Source organism: Lithobates pipiens, unplaced genomic scaffold, assembly GCF_037356315.1.
Source record: "Lithobates pipiens isolate NorthernLeopardFrog02 unplaced genomic scaffold, aLitPip1_a1.2 Scaffold_8, whole genome shotgun sequence".
NCBI classification, from domain to species: Eukaryota; Metazoa; Chordata; class Amphibia; order Anura; family Ranidae; genus Lithobates; species Lithobates pipiens.
Window position 1 is genome coordinate 127,373,538 of NW_027507903.1, and position 16,039 is coordinate 127,389,576.

Here is a 16,039-nt window from a genome sequence, read left to right on the forward strand (position 1 = left end):
CCATTTGCTGTAGTGTGCTGCTTTTAAAAAAAAGGGTCATGTACCTAATTTTTAACCCATTCATTCACAGGTCAATGTTTGTGCATTAATACACCACAAAGAAAAAGCTAAAGTGTGAATAGGCCGGGAGTCAATTTTTGCATGACTGAAATATCATTTATTTGCCCACAAGACTATAAATAAAAACATCACTCGCAGACACCTGTACAATTTCCGATCCTTCACCATCTCCAGACAATTCATGTAGGACTGTGTTAGCAAGGCCAGACAGACGACTGAACATTCCGAGTAGAATCCGGCCTGAAAAGCAAGAATCAGATTGTTAGCCTAGTACAAAAAACAGGTACATCAAAACAGCACAATTACAACTTTATAGTGAAGGAAATAGAAACTGCAGGGCTATTCTCTGAAAAAGTGGATTCAATAGCTTTGTCATTGTCTAGCTAGTTTAGTTAATGGTTAGCGTTGGGCGAGCGGTTTGGACCGAGCACAAGATCAACGTTGCCCATTCAGTGGATACCCAAAATTGCGGGGCATTCAATGGGGTACTCGGCCACCGAGCACTCCACAATGCACTGCGTGCTGCACAGTGCATTCTAAGACTATGAGTGAGCACCCCCCACCTCCTGAACAATACCAGGCCACATGCCCTCAACATGGGAGGCGGGGGTCTTTGGGACACCTTGTCCCCATGTTGATGGGGACAAGGGCCTCTTCCCCACAACCCTGGGCTGTGGGGGTCTGCGGGCAGGGGACTTATCTGAGTCTGGAAGCCCCCTTTAACCCCCAGATTCCACCCCCCCATGTGAGTTATAAAAGAAATGAAGAAGCCGACTGATTACCAGGAGAAAAACACAAACCAAGCTTCTTTTAGATACTTCATACACAAGGCCTGCTAGAACTTGTCAGTCGTCCCCTCAGGACCAGAATTTGAGATGCAATGCGCTGGAGCACGGGTTCTAAACTAGTGGCAATTGTATCCCAGGGGGCTACATTTAACAGGTTCATAGGAATCTTCTGCTGTCTACATTCCTCATCAGTATTATATAAATAATATATAAGGAAAAAAAAATGTATTTTCAATTATTAAAACAAAACTAAATATTTGGAAAACATGTTTGCACAGCTAGGGGGTACTGGTAAAAAAATAAACCCAAAAGGGTACTTGAGCTAAGGTAACCTCTAAAAACACAGATTTTTTTTTTTTTAAAGTGGTACATATTGATTAAAATGTTTGTAAACCAATTTTTCATATTCCTGATATGTGCCTGCTGTACCATGTACTTGTATGAGAAAGTAGCTCGTTCTCTTTGTACTGCTTCCTCTGTGTGAAATCTCTGGTGTGCCTGCCAGTCCATCTGTTTTCCTATTAAAATCTTACCACACTCTAAAAAGTGCACTTAAGGGTGTGCTTTTGTCCTCCCCCCTGAAGGGGTAGGACCGCTCCCTGATCCCCCAGGGTGCAGGTATCCTGCCTTGGTCCACCTAGCCAAAAGGCCTGGCGGACCCCTCTCTTCGTGACCAGCCAGGAAGGAAACCAAGGGCTACACAACCTCCCCCTAGACGTTATGGCAATCCTCAGGACTCACTCAATCCAAGTGAGAAAAAAAAAAAAACACACACAAAAGTGAAGGTGATAAACGTGAAGGAGAAACAAAATAAAAATAAGTGGCCCTGCAATGAGCACTGGCTAGGCCCTGAAGCCCGGTAACAATTGCCCTGGACTTAGCCAGAAGGCCTAGCCCTAAAAGGCGCAGTGCAGGAAGAACGTTTTTGGTGTTGAGACCATGTGCCTTTTCACACCAAGGGGTCCCACACCCAAGTATTAATAAGAGCACCCTTAGGACAACCACTCCCAGGCAGCACAGACACTGCGGACTCTCTGCCTTACCAGCCCATGCCAAGACAAGGTAGATCCATTAAAACCAGGAGGAACTGGGCCCATTCAGTTTTCCTGGGGGGAATTACTCCCATGACCCAACTAAAGGTTGGTGCCCCTGTTTCTGTTCCAGCCAGGACTAGCCTTCATCATACCAGCAGGAATGCTATATAGCTAGCCATTCCAGCCTCTGGTCAGGCCAGAACAACTGCACAGCACCCCTACTAAGCACTGATAAGAACAGATACTACACTTGATCTCAGCCAAAAGGCAGAGAAGCGATGTTAATACAGCGTTCTCCTCTGCTGTGCTATTGTGTTTTGACAGGGGGACTGCCCCTACCCCGCAAAAACACGCCATTGGCTGAGAGCATTGATCGAATGCCGAACTGCTGTTGGTTTGCTCGTTGACAGAAGCCGGTCATGAGATTGGCTTTTGTTAGTTAAGGAGCTGTACACACAGGGTGATGCCTGCAGAACTGTCCGTTTTTTGCCCGTGTGTACCTGGCGTTAGGAGCCCTGATCCCTGATGCAAGTAGTAAGATTACCATTTGGAGGAATTATGCAAATATAAGAATGCCTTGATTGGTAGGCGTCAGGTAGGCTGTATTACTAGGTAATGCCCACATATCATTGTAAAGAAAAAAAAAAGGATGGTGCAAACACTTGGTACATTACCTTCACCATCAATTAATGTTTATTGAAAAAAGTCAAAGACACACTAACAAACATGAGATGATTAAAAGCATATAATTCACATAACTTTAATATCGGGGATGACAAATCTCTGCAATTGGAAAACCGATGCGTTTTAGGAGGCAATTGTCTTCATAGTGATTTGGCGTTTACCCCGCTCAAGGAGAGCAGCATTACTAGAGACATTAATAAGCATTGGAGCTCTGAACTTTAAATTACTGAAGTGCTCTGATGTCAGTGATGGGGGTTCTGTATACATTATAGTTCTGTGATGTCAGTGATGGGGGTTCTGTATACATTATAGTTCTGTGATGTCAGTGATGGGGGTTCTGTATACATTATAGTGCTGTGATGTCAGTGATGGGGGTTCTGTATACATTATAGTGCTGTGATGTCAGTGATGGGGGTTCTGTATACATTATAGTTCTGTGATGTCAGTGATGGGGGTTCTGTATACATTATAGTGCTGTGATGTCAGTGATGGGGGTTCTGTATACATTATAGTGCTGTGATGTCAGTGATGGGGGTTCTGTATACATTATAGTGCTGAGATGACAGTGATGGGGGTTCTGTATACATTATAGGCCTGTGATGTCAGTGGTGGAGGTTCTGCATACATTAAAGTGCTGAGATGTCAGTGATGGGGGTTCTGTATACATTATAGCAGGGGTAGGGAACCTCGGCTCTCCAGCTGCTTTGAAACTACAAGTCCCATGAGACATTGCAAGACCCTAACAATCACAGGCATGAATCCTAGAGGCAGAGTCTTGATGGGATTTGTAGTTTCAAAACAGCTGGAGAGCCAAGGTTCCCTACCCCTGCATTATAGTGCTGAGATGTCAGTGATGGGGGTTCTGTATACATTATAGTGCTGTGATGTCAGTGATGGGGGTTCTGTATACATTATAGTGCTGTGATGTCAGTGATGGGGGTTCTGTATACATTATAGTTCTGTGATGTCAGTGATGGGGGTTCTGTATACATTATAGTTCTGTGATGTCAGTGATGGAGGTTCTGTATACATTATAGTTCTGTGATGTCAGTGATGGGGTCTCTGTATACATTATAGTGCTGTGATGTCAGTGATGGAGGTTCTGTATACATTATAGTGCTGTGATGAGGGTTCCGTATACATTATAGTTCTGTGATGTCAGTGATGGGGGTTCTGTATACATTATAGTGCTGTGATGGGGGTTCCGTATACATTATAGTGCTGTGATGTCAGTGATGGGGGTTCTGTATACATTATAGTTCTGTGATGTCAGTGATGGAGGTTCTGTATACATTATAGTTCTGTGATGTCAGTGATGGGGTCTCTGTATACATTATAGTGCTGTGATGTCAGTGATGGAGGTTCTGTATACATTATAGTGCTGTGATGAGGGTTCCGTATACATTATAGTTCTGTGATGTCAGTGATGGGGGTTCTGTATACATTATAGTGCTGAGATGTCAGTGATGGGGGTTCTGTATACATTATAGTGCTGTGATGTCAGTGATGGGGGTTCTGTATACATTATAGTTCTGTGATGTCAGTGATGGGGGTTCTGTATACATTATAGTGCTGTGATGTCAGTGATGGGGGTTCTGTATACATTATAGTGCTGTGATGTCAGTGATGGGGGTTCTGTATACATTATAGTGCTGTGATGTCAGTGATGGGGGTTCTGTATACATTATAGTTCTGTGATGTCAGTGATGGGGGTTCTGTATACATTATAGTTCTGTGATGTCAGTGATGGGGGTTCTGTATACATTATAGTTCTGTGATGTCAGTGATGGGGGTTCTGTATACATTATAGTGCTGTGATGTCAGTGATGGGGGTTCTGTATACATTATAGTGCTGTGATGTCAGTGATGGGGGTTCTGTATACATTATAGTACTGTGATGTCAGTGATGGGGGGTTCTGTATACATTATAGTTCTGTGATGGGGGTTCTGTATACATTATAGTTCTGTGATGTCAGTGATGGGGGTTCTGTATACATTATAGTGCTGTGATGTCAGTGATGGGGGTTCTGTATACATTATAGTGCTGTGATGTCAGTGATGGGGGTTCTGTATACATTATAGTTCTGTGATGTCAGTGATGGGGGTTCTGTATACATTATAGTTCTGTGATGTCAGCGATGGGGGTTCTGTATACATTATAGTGCTGTGATGTCAGTGATGGGGGTTCTGTATACATTATAGTACTGTGATGTCAGTGATGGGGGGTTCTGTATACATTATAGTTCTGTGATGGGGGTTCTGTATACATTATAGTTCTGTGATGTCAGTGATGGGGGTTCTGTATACATTATAGTGCTGTGATGTCAGTGATGGGGGTTCTGTATACATTATAGTGCTGTGATGTCAGTGATGGGGGTTCTGTATACATTATAGTTCTGTGATGTCAGCGATGGGGGTTCTGTATACATTATAGTTCTGTGATGTCAGTGATGGGGGTTCTGTATACATTATAGTTTTGTGATGTCAGTGATGGGGGCTCTGTATACATTATAGTGCTGTGACCAGAGGACACGTTCTATACATACATGGGACTCAGCATTAAACACACAACCCTGCCCACTGTATGCAGCACTCTTCCTTCTCGGCACAGCATTACCTTCGCCCGGCTCACCGTGCACGGCCCTCCGCCTTTCCTCTCACACGGCTCTCCGTAGTCTCTGATTTCCTCCCGTACCTATCGGTAGCAGCTCCTCCTCCGGCCACATCAGCAACACGGCACTTCCGGATTACAGCGCCAGCACACCCCCTGCACAGTTTCCACCAATAGCATCGCCATCTTCAGGTCCGTCCTGCCCCCTGGATGACCTCCGGCATCGAATCAGAGGGAAGGAATTAAAAGCCACGCCTTGGAATGTAGAGGAAGCCAATCTGGAAGCAGGGGACATAACAGAGGACCAATCAGTGCAAGCAAAACGTGGTAGCGCACCAATAACAAAGAGGCAGAGTGCCCTAGCAGGGCGATACAAGGCAAGAGCTATGCATTATGCAATGAGAAGACTAGGAATATTCGGCCAGCTTCAATCATCTGCAATGTTTATAATAAATTAATGAACTTTAACAACAATTCTATCTCCCTATATGCCATGTATTTAACCACTTGCTTACTGGGCACTTAAACACCCTTCCTGCCCAGACCAATTTTCAGCTTTCGGTGCTCTCACATTTTGAATGACAATTACTCAGTCATGCAACACTGTACTCAAATGAATTTTCTGTCCTTTTTTTCCCACAAATAGAGCTTTCTTTTGGTGGTATTTGATCACCTCTGGGGTTTTTATTTTTTGCGCTATAAATGAAAAAAGACCGAAAATGTTGAAAAAAAACGCATATTTCTTTGTTTCTGTGACAGAATTATGCAAATTATTAATTTTTCTTCATAAATTTTGGCCACAATTTATACTGCTACATATCTTTGGTAAAAATAACCCAAATTAGTGGATATTATTTGGTCTTTGTGAAAGTTAGAGAGTCTACAAGCTGTGGTGCGAATCGCACAAAATTGATCACATCTGATGTACTGGTGGCCTATCTCGCTTCTTGTGACCCGAACAAGTCAGGAAAGTACAAATACCCCCCAAATGACCCCTTTTTGGAAAGTAGACATTCCAAGGTATTTAGTAAGAGGCATGGTGAGCTTTTTGATGTTGTAATTTTTTTCCCACAATTCTTTGCAAAATTAAGATTTTTCTTTTTTTTTTCTCCACAAAATTGTCATTGTAATAGGTTATTTCTCTCACATGGCATGCGTATACCACAAATGACACCCCCAAAAAATTCTGCTACTCCTCCTGAGTATTACAATACCACATGTGTGGGACTTTTTCACAGCCTGGCCACATAGAGAGGCCCAACATGCAGGTAGCGCCATCATGTGTTCTAGGAACATAAATTACACATCTAACTTGTTGACTACTTATTACACTTTTGAAGCACCAGGACAATGACACGTGACACTGATGACAGATGGCACTGATACGTGGCAATGATGACACTTATACGTGGCACTGATGACACGTGGCACTGATGACAGATGGCACTAATATGTGGCACTGATGACACGTGGCACTAATACGTGGCACTGAAGACATGTGGCACTAATACGTGGCACTGATGACAGATGGCACTAATATGTGCCACCGATGACAGATGGCACTAATACATGGCACCGATGACGCGTGACACTGATGACAGATGGCACTGATAAGTGGCATTGGTGACACGTGACACTGACAACAGATGGCACGTGAAACTGACAGGTGGCACTGATGACAAATGGCACTGATACGTGGCACTGATGACAGATGGCACTATGTGGCACTGATGACACGTGGCACTGATGACAGATGGCACTGGGGACAAATGGCACTGACAACAGGTGGCACTGGGGGCAGGTAGCACTGGGGTGGATGGCACTGGGGCGGATGGCACTGCTGGGGGCAGATAGCACTGCTGGGGGAGGATGGCACTGCTGGGGGAGGATGGCACTTTTGTTTTTACTTTTTTTTTTTATCGAATCAAAGCAGAACGGCTGCCGCTGCAGCCGTTCATCTCTCCCCTCTCACACTCTGTCTGTGTGAGGAGGGAGAGCGGCGCTGAGAGATGATCTCATATGTTTACATATGAGATCATCTCCCATTGGACACGCCGATCGCGCTGTAAACAGCCGCTGTGATTGGCCGTTTACAGCGATCTGTGTTTGCCTGTCCCCGGGGGACACGGCGAACACAGAACTTCCGCGATGCGCGCCCGCGGCGGTGCGCATTGCGGAAGTAAACATTAGGACGTCCAGGGACGGCCACCCGGACGAAAGCGCCTGCTCTACGGCCGTCATTCGGCTATAGGGCGGGCGCGAGGTGGTTAACCACTTCAATACAAGACACTCCTTCCTGCCCAGGCCAATTTTCAGCTTTCAGCACTGTAGCAATTTGAATGACAATTGCGCGGTCATGCTCCACTGTACCCAAATTTTGTTCACCACAAATAGAGCTTTCTTTTGGCATTTGATCACCTCTGCGGTTTGTATGTTTTGCGCAACAAATAAAAAAACTAATTTTTTAATAAAAAACAAGTTTTTCTTTGTTTCTGTTAAATTGTTTTGTAAATAGGTACATTTTCTTCTTCAATGACGGTCACTGATATGGCTGCACTGATGGGCACTGATGGGCACCAATGAGGTGGCACTGATGGGCATTGATGATGGGCACTGATAGGCAGCACTGATAGTTGGCAATGATGGGCACTCATAGGTGGCACTCAGACGGCACTGATGGGCACTAGTAGGCAGCACTGATGGGTACTTATGGGTGGCACTGATAGGTGGGCACTGATAGGTTGCACTGATGGACACTGATAGGTGGCACTGATGACACTGATGGGTAGCATTGCTGGGCATCATATGTTACATAATGGTGCCAGTCAGTGCCCATTTGTGGGCACAGATTGGGCATAATTTGCACATGTTGATAGCCATGGGGTACATATCTGGCCATCCACATGTTGCCCCATTCCCTGGTGGTCCTGGCGGCTCTCCTGATGGTCTAGTGTGGGCAGATGCGAGTGAGGAAAAGCAGATCAACGGCCTTTCCTGTTGACATTGTGATCAGCCGTGATTGGACACGGCTGATCACACGGTAAAGAGCCTCCGTCGGTGACTGACACAACGATCCACCGATCACAGCGATGCGCGCCCCCACGGGCACATGGAGGGTGTTATTCTGATGGACGTCATATGACGCCCAGTCAGGATAACCGAACCACCGCCCGACCGTCATTTTGCTATAGGCCGGGTGGGAAGTGGTTAAAGGGGTAATTCTGAATAAATATCTGAAAACCAACTTGGCTCACCCAAATTCCACTTGCTTTCAATTCATTGGGCATCCTAGTAGTCCGGACCAAGTGATGGAAATCATAAAATATGGCAGCAAACTTGTCAGCCTGTCACTCATGCATTTCAATGGGAAATTCCAAATAAGAAGCCAAGCTATTCCTATATAAAAACCATCTTGGCTCACCCAAATTCCACTTGTTTTATAGTCATTAGACATCCTACTATATAGGAAAGTTCAATTTGGCCTGTAGGAATGAGCTCGGTGTTCGAGTCAAATGCATGTTCGACTTGAACACCGGGTGTTGGCCCGTTCGGCGAACTTTGTGGGCCGTTAGCACCATATTCGCGTGGCACTCATGGCCCACACTGCGCTGTGGCATTGCAGTGCATTGCTGGCTGATGATTGTCCAAGCATACACTGTGACCCGCATGCTTGGCCAATCACAGCAGCGGCAGCGAGGAGAGCCATAATTGGCCACAGGCAGGATGCCTGTGGCCAATTATAGCTCAGGGTGTTTAGTACACGCTCGTACACGCGCAGTTACAGTTGGTGTATTGTGCACCCTGCACAGTGTACACCTGAAGCTACCGCAATTGCTGGTGTTGTTCTGGTCCTATACCACAGGCATCTGCAGCAGTTACAGTTGGTATATTGTGCCCCCTGCACAGTGTACACCTGAAGCTACCCCCAATTGCTTGTGTTATTCTGGTCCTATACAGCAGGCATCTGCAGCAGTTACAGTTGGTGTATTGTGCCCCCTGCACAGTATACACCTGAAACTACCCCCAAATGCTGGCGTTGTTCTGTTCCTATACCACAGGCAGCTGCAGCAGTTACAGTCGTTGTATTGTGCCACCTGCACAGTATACACCTGAAATGGTCCCCAATTGCTTGTGTTCTTCAGATCCTATACCATAGGCAGGCAGCTGCAGTAATTACAGTCGGTGTATTGTGCAACCTGCACAGTATACACTTAAAGCTACCCCCAATTGCTTGTGTTGTTCTGGTCCTATACCACAGGCAACTGCAGCATTTAGAGTCGGTGTATTGTGCCCCCTGCACAGTATACACCTGAAGCTACCCCCAATTGCTGGTGTTCTTCAGATCCTATACCATAGGCAGGCAGCTGCAGTAATTACAGTCGGTGTACTGTGTCAAATGCTCAGTGTGCACCTAAAGCTACCCCAATTGCTGGTGTTCTCATCTCCCTGCAGACCATTAGTATGTCTGGAAGGCCAACAAGGAGAGGCAGACAGTCACGGGCCAATAAAAGAGCTCAAGCAGGCTCTGTGTCTAGAGGCAACAGTGCTGGTCCTGGACGCAGTGCATCGTCATCAGCACGTGGTCATGGGACACGCTTGTCCTTATTTTCGGCAGCTGGACGTGTTGAGCCGCAACATGCCGAAGACTTGGTAGAGTGGATGACCAAGCCCTCCTCATCCTCCTCATCCTCTCTCACCCAGGCTCAGGGTAAAGCATCTGCCAACGCGTCCTCCTCCTTTATCTCAATGGCATCAGTCACTCCTTCCCTCGACCCAACATGTCCTCCTGAGGAGTCCCCCAAACTGTTTGACCACAGTGTTGAGTACACGCTTCAGGAGGATGCCCAACGTTTTGAAGGCTCTGATGATGATACCCAGCTAGAGGAAGGCAGTAGCATGAGCCCAGAGAGAGGGGATGCCCAAGAAGGACAGCAATCTGGCAGTCATGTTGCACCAGCTGCAGCATACTGCCAGGTTTGCTCCAGTGATGAGGAGGGAGGGGATGATGAGGTCACTTACTCCACGTGGGTGCCAGAGAGGAGGAGGGGGAGGCACATCTCCAATGAGGCAGGATGCCCTCCAGGGGCCAGCTTGAGGGCAGCACACCGACTAAATCACACAGCAGAGCTCTGCCTGTGCAGGGTGCTGCCTCTGCGCGTTATTCCAAAAGTTCTTTGGTGTGGTGTGATCGCACCACTGCTATTTGCAACATATGTCTCAAGCGTATCTCGCGTGGCAAAAACATCAGCCGCTTGGGCACCACATGCTTGACCAGACATATGTTGACTTGCCATGCAGTTCGTTGGCAAGCGTACCTTAAAGACCCACACCGAAGAACAAAGCGGACCTCTCCTTGCTCCTCATCAGCTGGGATCTCCAACCCCATTATACCTTCAGTCCTCTCTGAAACCTGCACTGAGAGGAATGAAGGTGTAAAATTAGGTGTGTCACAGCCAAGTACTTGCAGGCAATCTGCTAGCAGTATACCGACGTCCGATTGTAGCAGGCAAATTTCCCTGCCCCAGCTGCTGGACCGTCGTAAGAAGTTCACTCCCAGCCATCCACATGCCCAGCGGTTGAATGCTAGCTTGGCTAAATTGCTAGCACTTCAACTGCTTCCTTTTCAGTTGGCAGACTCGGCCTCCTTCCATGAGTTTGTGCAATGTGCGGTTCCTCAGTGGCAGGTTCCCAAACGCCACTTTTTGTCACGGAAGGCGATTCCGGCTCTCTACCAGCATGTGGAAAGCAATGTTCATGCCTCGCTGGACAGGGCGGTTAGCGATAAGGTGCATATTACCACTGACTCATGGTCCAGCAGGCATGGAAAGGGACGTTACCTATCTTTCACGGCGCATTGGGTCACTCTTCTGGTAGCTGGGAAGGATGCAGAACAAGGTGCAGTAGTGTTGGAGGTTGTTCCACCACCACGCCTCCAAAATGTAAACAGCCGCTGTGATTGGCCGTTTACAGCGATCTGTGTTTGCCTGTCCCCGGGGGACACGGCGAACACAGAACTTCCGCGATGCGCGCCCGCGGCGGTGCGCATTGCGGAAGTAAACATTAGGACGTCCAGGGACGGCCACCCGGACGAAAGCGCCTGCTCTACGGCCGTCATTCGGCTATAGGGCGGGTGCGAGGTGGTTAACCACTTCAATACAAGACACTCCTTCCTGCCCAGGCCAATTTTCAGCTTTCAGCACTGTAGCAATTTGAATGACAATTGCGCGGTCATGCTCCACTGTACCCAAATTTTGTTCACCACAAATAGAGCTTTCTTTTGGCATTTGATCACCTCTGCGGTTTGTATGTTTTGCGCAACAAATAAAAAAACAAATTTTTTAATAAAAAACAAGTTTTTCTTTGTTTCTGTTAAATTGTTTTGTAAATAAGTACATTTTCTTCTTCAATGACGGTCACTGATATGGCTGCACTGATAGGCACTGATGGGCACCAATGAGGTGGCACTGATGGGCATTGATGATGGGCACTGATAGGCAGCACTGATAGTTGGCAATGATGGGCACTCATAGGTGGCACTCAGACGGCACTGATGGGCACTAGTAGGCAGCACTGATGGGTACTTATGGGTGGCACTGATAGGTGGGCACTGATAGGTTGCACTGATGGACACTGATAGGTGGCACTGATGACACTGATGGGTAGCATTGCTGGGCATCATATGTTACATAATGGTGCCAGTCAGTGCCCATTTGTGGGCACAGATTGGGCATAATTTGCACATGTTGATAGCCATGGGGTACATATCTGGCCATCCACATGTTGCCCCATTCCCTGGTGGTCCTGGCGCCTCTCCTGATGGTCTAGTGTGGGCAGATGCGAGTGAGGAAAAGCAGATCAACGGCCTTTCCTGTTGACATTGTGATCAGCCGTGATTGGACACGGCTGATCACACGGTAAAGAGCCTCCGTCGGTGACTGACACAACGATCCACCGATCACAGCGATGCGCGCCCCCACGGGCACATGGAGGGTGTTATTCTGATGGACGTCATATGACGCCCAGTCAGGATAACCGAACCACCGCCCGACCGTCATTTTGCTATAGGCCGGGTGGGAAGTGGTTAAAGGGGTAATTCTGAATAAATATCTGAAAACCAACTTGGCTCACCCAAATTCCACTTGCTTTCAATTCATTGGGCATCCTAGTAGTCCGGACCAAGTGATGGAAATCATAAAATATGGCAGCAAACTTGTCAGCCTGTCACTCATGCATTTCAATGGGAAATTCCAAATAAGAAGCCAAGCTATTCCTATATAAAAACCATCTTGGCTCACCCAAATTCCACTTGTTTTATAGTCATTAGACATCCTACTATATAGGAAAGTTCAATTTGGCCTGTAGGAATGAGCTCGGTGTTCGAGTCAAATGCATGTTCGACTTGAACACCGGGTGTTGGCCCGTTCGGCGAACTTTGTGGGCCGTTAGCACCATATTCGCGTGGCACTCATGGCCCACACTGCGCTGTGGCATTGCAGTGCATTGCTGGCTGATGATTGTCCAAGCATACACTGTGACCCGCATGCTTGGCCAATCACAGCAGCGGCAGCGAGGAGAGCCATAATTGGCCACAGGCAGGATGCCTGTGGCCAATTATAGCTCAGGGTGTTTAGTACACGCTCGTACACGCGCAGTTACAGTTGGTGTATTGTGCACCCTGCACAGTGTACACCTGAAGCTACCGCAATTGCTGGTGTTGTTCTGGTCCTATACCACAGGCATCTGCAGCAGTTACAGTTGGTATATTGTGCCCCCTGCACAGTGTACACCTGAAGCTACCCCCAATTGCTTGTGTTATTCTGGTTTTATACAGCAGGCATCTGCAGCAGTTACAGTTGGTGTATTGTGCCCCCTGCACAGTATACACCTGAAACTACCCCCAAATGCTGGTGTTGTTCTGTTCCTATACCACAGGCAGCTGCAGCAGTTACAGTCGTTGTATTGTGCCACCTGCACAGTATACACCTGAAATGGTCCCCAATTGCTTGTGTTCTTCAGATCCTATACCATAGGCAGGCAGCTGCAGTAATTACAGTCGGTGTATTGTGCAACCTGCACAGTATACACTTAAAGCTACCCCCAATTGCTCGTGTTGTTCTGGTCCTATACCACAGGCAACTGCAGCATTTAGAGTCGGTGTATTGTGCCCCCTGCACAGTATACACCTGAAGCTACCCCCAATTGCTGGTGTTCTTCAGATCCTATACCATAGGCAGGCAGCTGCAGTAATTACAGTCGGTGTACTGTGTCAAATGCTCAGTGTGCACCTAAAGCTACCCCAATTGCTGGTGTTCTCATCTCCCTGCAGACCATTAGTATGTCTGGAAGGCCAACAAGGAGAGGCAGACAGTCACGGGCCAATAAAAGAGCTCAAGCAGGCTCTGTGTCTAGAGGCAACAGTGCTGGTCCTGGACGCAGTGCATCGTCATCAGCACGTGGTCATGGGACACGCTTGTCCTTATTTTCGGCAGCTGGACGTGTTGAGCCGCAACATGCCGAAGACTTGGTAGAGTGGATGACCAAGCCCTCCTCATCCTCCTCATCCTCTCTCACCCAGGCTCAGGGTAAAGCAGCTGCCAACGCGTCCTCCTCCTTTATCTCAATGGCATCAGTCACTCCTTCCCTCGACCCAACATGTCCTCCTGAGGAGTCCCCCAAACTGTTTGACCACAGTGTTGAGTACACGCTTCAGGAGGATGCCCAACGTTTTGAAGGCTCTGATGATGATACCCAGCTAGAGGAAGGCAGTAGCATGAGCCCAGAGAGAGGGGATGCCCAAGAAGGACAGCAATCTGGCAGTCATGTTGCACCAGCTGCAGCATACTGCCAGGTTTGCTCCAGTGATGAGGAGGGAGGGGATGATGAGGTCACTTACTCCACGTGGGTGCCAGAGAGGAGGAGGGGGAGGCACATCTCCAATGAGGCAGGATGCCCTCCAGGGGCCAGCTTGAGGGCAGCACACCGACTAAATCACACAGCAGAGCTCTGCCTGTGCAGGGTGCTGCCTCTGCGCGTTATTCCAAAAGTTCTTTGGTGTGGTGTGATCGCACCACTGCTATTTGCAACATATGTCTCAAGCGTATCTCGCGTGGCAAAAACATCAGCCGCTTGGGCACCACATGCTTGACCAGACATATGTTGACTTGCCATGCAGTTCGTTGGCAAGCGTACCTTAAAGACCCACACCGAATAACAAAGCGGACCTCTCCTTGCTCCTCATCAGCTGGGATCTCCAACCCCATTATACCTTCAGTCCTCTCTGAAACCTGCACTGAGAGGAATGAAGGTGTAAAATTAGGTGTGTCACAGCCAAGTACTTGCAGGCAATCTGCTAGCAGTATACCGACGTCCGATTGTAGCAGGCAAATTTCCCTGCCCCAGCTGCTGGACCGTCGTAAGAAGTTCACTCCCAGCCATCCACATGCCCAGCGGTTGAATGCTAGCTTGGCTAAATTGCTAGCACTTCAACTGCTTCCTTTTCAGTTGGCAGACTCGGCCTCCTTCCATGAGTTTGTGCAATGTGCGGTTCCTCAGTGGCAGGTTCCCAAACGCCACTTTTTGTCACGGAAGGCGATTCCGGCTCTCTACCAGCATGTGGAAAGCAATGTTCATGCCTCGCTGGACAGGGCGGTTAGCGATAAGGTGCATATTACCACTGACTCATGGTCCAGCAGGCATGGAAAGGGACGTTACCTATCTTTCACGGCGCATTGGGTCACTCTTCTGGTAGCTGGGAAGGATGCAGAACAAGGTGCAGTAGTGTTGGAGGTTGTTCCACCACCACGCCTCCAAAATGATACTACTGGTTGTGACACACCTCTCTCCTCCACCCCCTCCTCTTCTTCTTCCTCCGTGGCCTCTTCCTGTACTTTGTCCTCGGAACCAGCCGTGCTCCGTAGGCATTCAAGGGGCAAGTACGCAGGCAAAAAGATGCCATGCCATGCTTACACTGGTGTGCTTGAAGGACGGGAGCCACGCTGGGGCAGATATTCTGTCAGCTCTGCAGGGGCAGGCTGAGAGGTGGTTGACGCCATGCCAGTTTAAGCCAGGAATGGTGGTTTGCGACAATGGCACCAACCTCCTCTCCGCCCTCCGACAGGGACAACTGACCCATGTGCCCTGTCTGGCTCACGTGCTTAACTTGGTGGTGCAGCGTTTCTTGGGCAGGTACCCGGGCTTACAGGATGTCCTGAGGCAGGCCAGGAAAGTCTGTGTTCATTTACGCCAGTCATATAATGCCAGTGCTCGGCTCCAAAAGGAGTTGAACCTGCCCAAGAACCGCCTTTTCTGTGACATGCCCACCAGGTGGAGCTCAACGTTGGCCATGCTTCAGTGGCTGCACACGCAGCAGAGGGCCATCAACGAGTACCTGTGTGACTACGGCACCAGGACAGGGTCAGGGGAGCTCGGTTTTTTCCCCACGCCAGTAGGCCATGATCAGGAATGCATGCAATGTCCTGTCACCATTTGAGGAGGCCACAAGGATGGTGAGCAGTGATAGTGCATGCATCAGTGACACTGTACCTCTTGTCCACCTGTTGGAGCACACGCTGCGTGGAATAATGGACAGGGCACTTGAGGCAGAACAGAGGCAGGAAGAGGAGGACTAAAGGAAAAATATATGTGTAGCGCTATGCCAAAGTATCAAATTCAAAATATACGTGCCAACTTATATATATATCTCAAAGCATATAAATGGAAAACGCGTTCACTTGTGTTACATCTAAATAAGGCCCTTTCTAGATCAATAGATCGGAATGTGTAAATGCGATTTATAAGCTGGCATTGAAAAGAGGTATTTAACTCCTAAAAAAACGGCCTGCGCGAGTTATATACTTCCGGTT

At 47.9% G+C, this 16,039-nt stretch overlaps 1 protein-coding gene, 1 long non-coding RNA gene and 1 pseudogene across 3 annotated transcripts in view; 1 reads left to right on the plus strand and 2 right to left on the minus strand.

Moving 5' to 3' along the window:
- The window catches only part of GOLGB1 (golgin B1), an 89,693-nt gene extending 84,304 nt beyond the window's left edge, over positions 1-5,389 (minus strand). Inside the window, exons 1-2 of one of the 2 annotated variants that reach the window (XM_077471017.1) lie at positions 5,199-5,389; positions 203-300 (exon numbers count right to left, since the gene is read on the minus strand). In XM_077471017.1, coding sequence (XP_077327143.1) covers positions 203-283 — 81 coding nt within the window. In that variant the 5' untranslated portion in view covers positions 284-300; positions 5,199-5,389. Of the gene's footprint in view, positions 1-202; positions 301-5,183 lie in introns of both variants that reach the window. The other variant, XM_077471016.1, reaches the window with a different exon arrangement.
- Positions 1-16,039, plus strand: part of LOC143962110 (uncharacterized) — a 767,356-nt gene that overhangs the window by 212,206 nt on the left and 539,111 nt on the right. The gene's annotated exons all lie outside the window — the stretch shown is intronic.
- Positions 1,984-2,162, minus strand: LOC143964603 (U2 spliceosomal RNA; annotated as a pseudogene).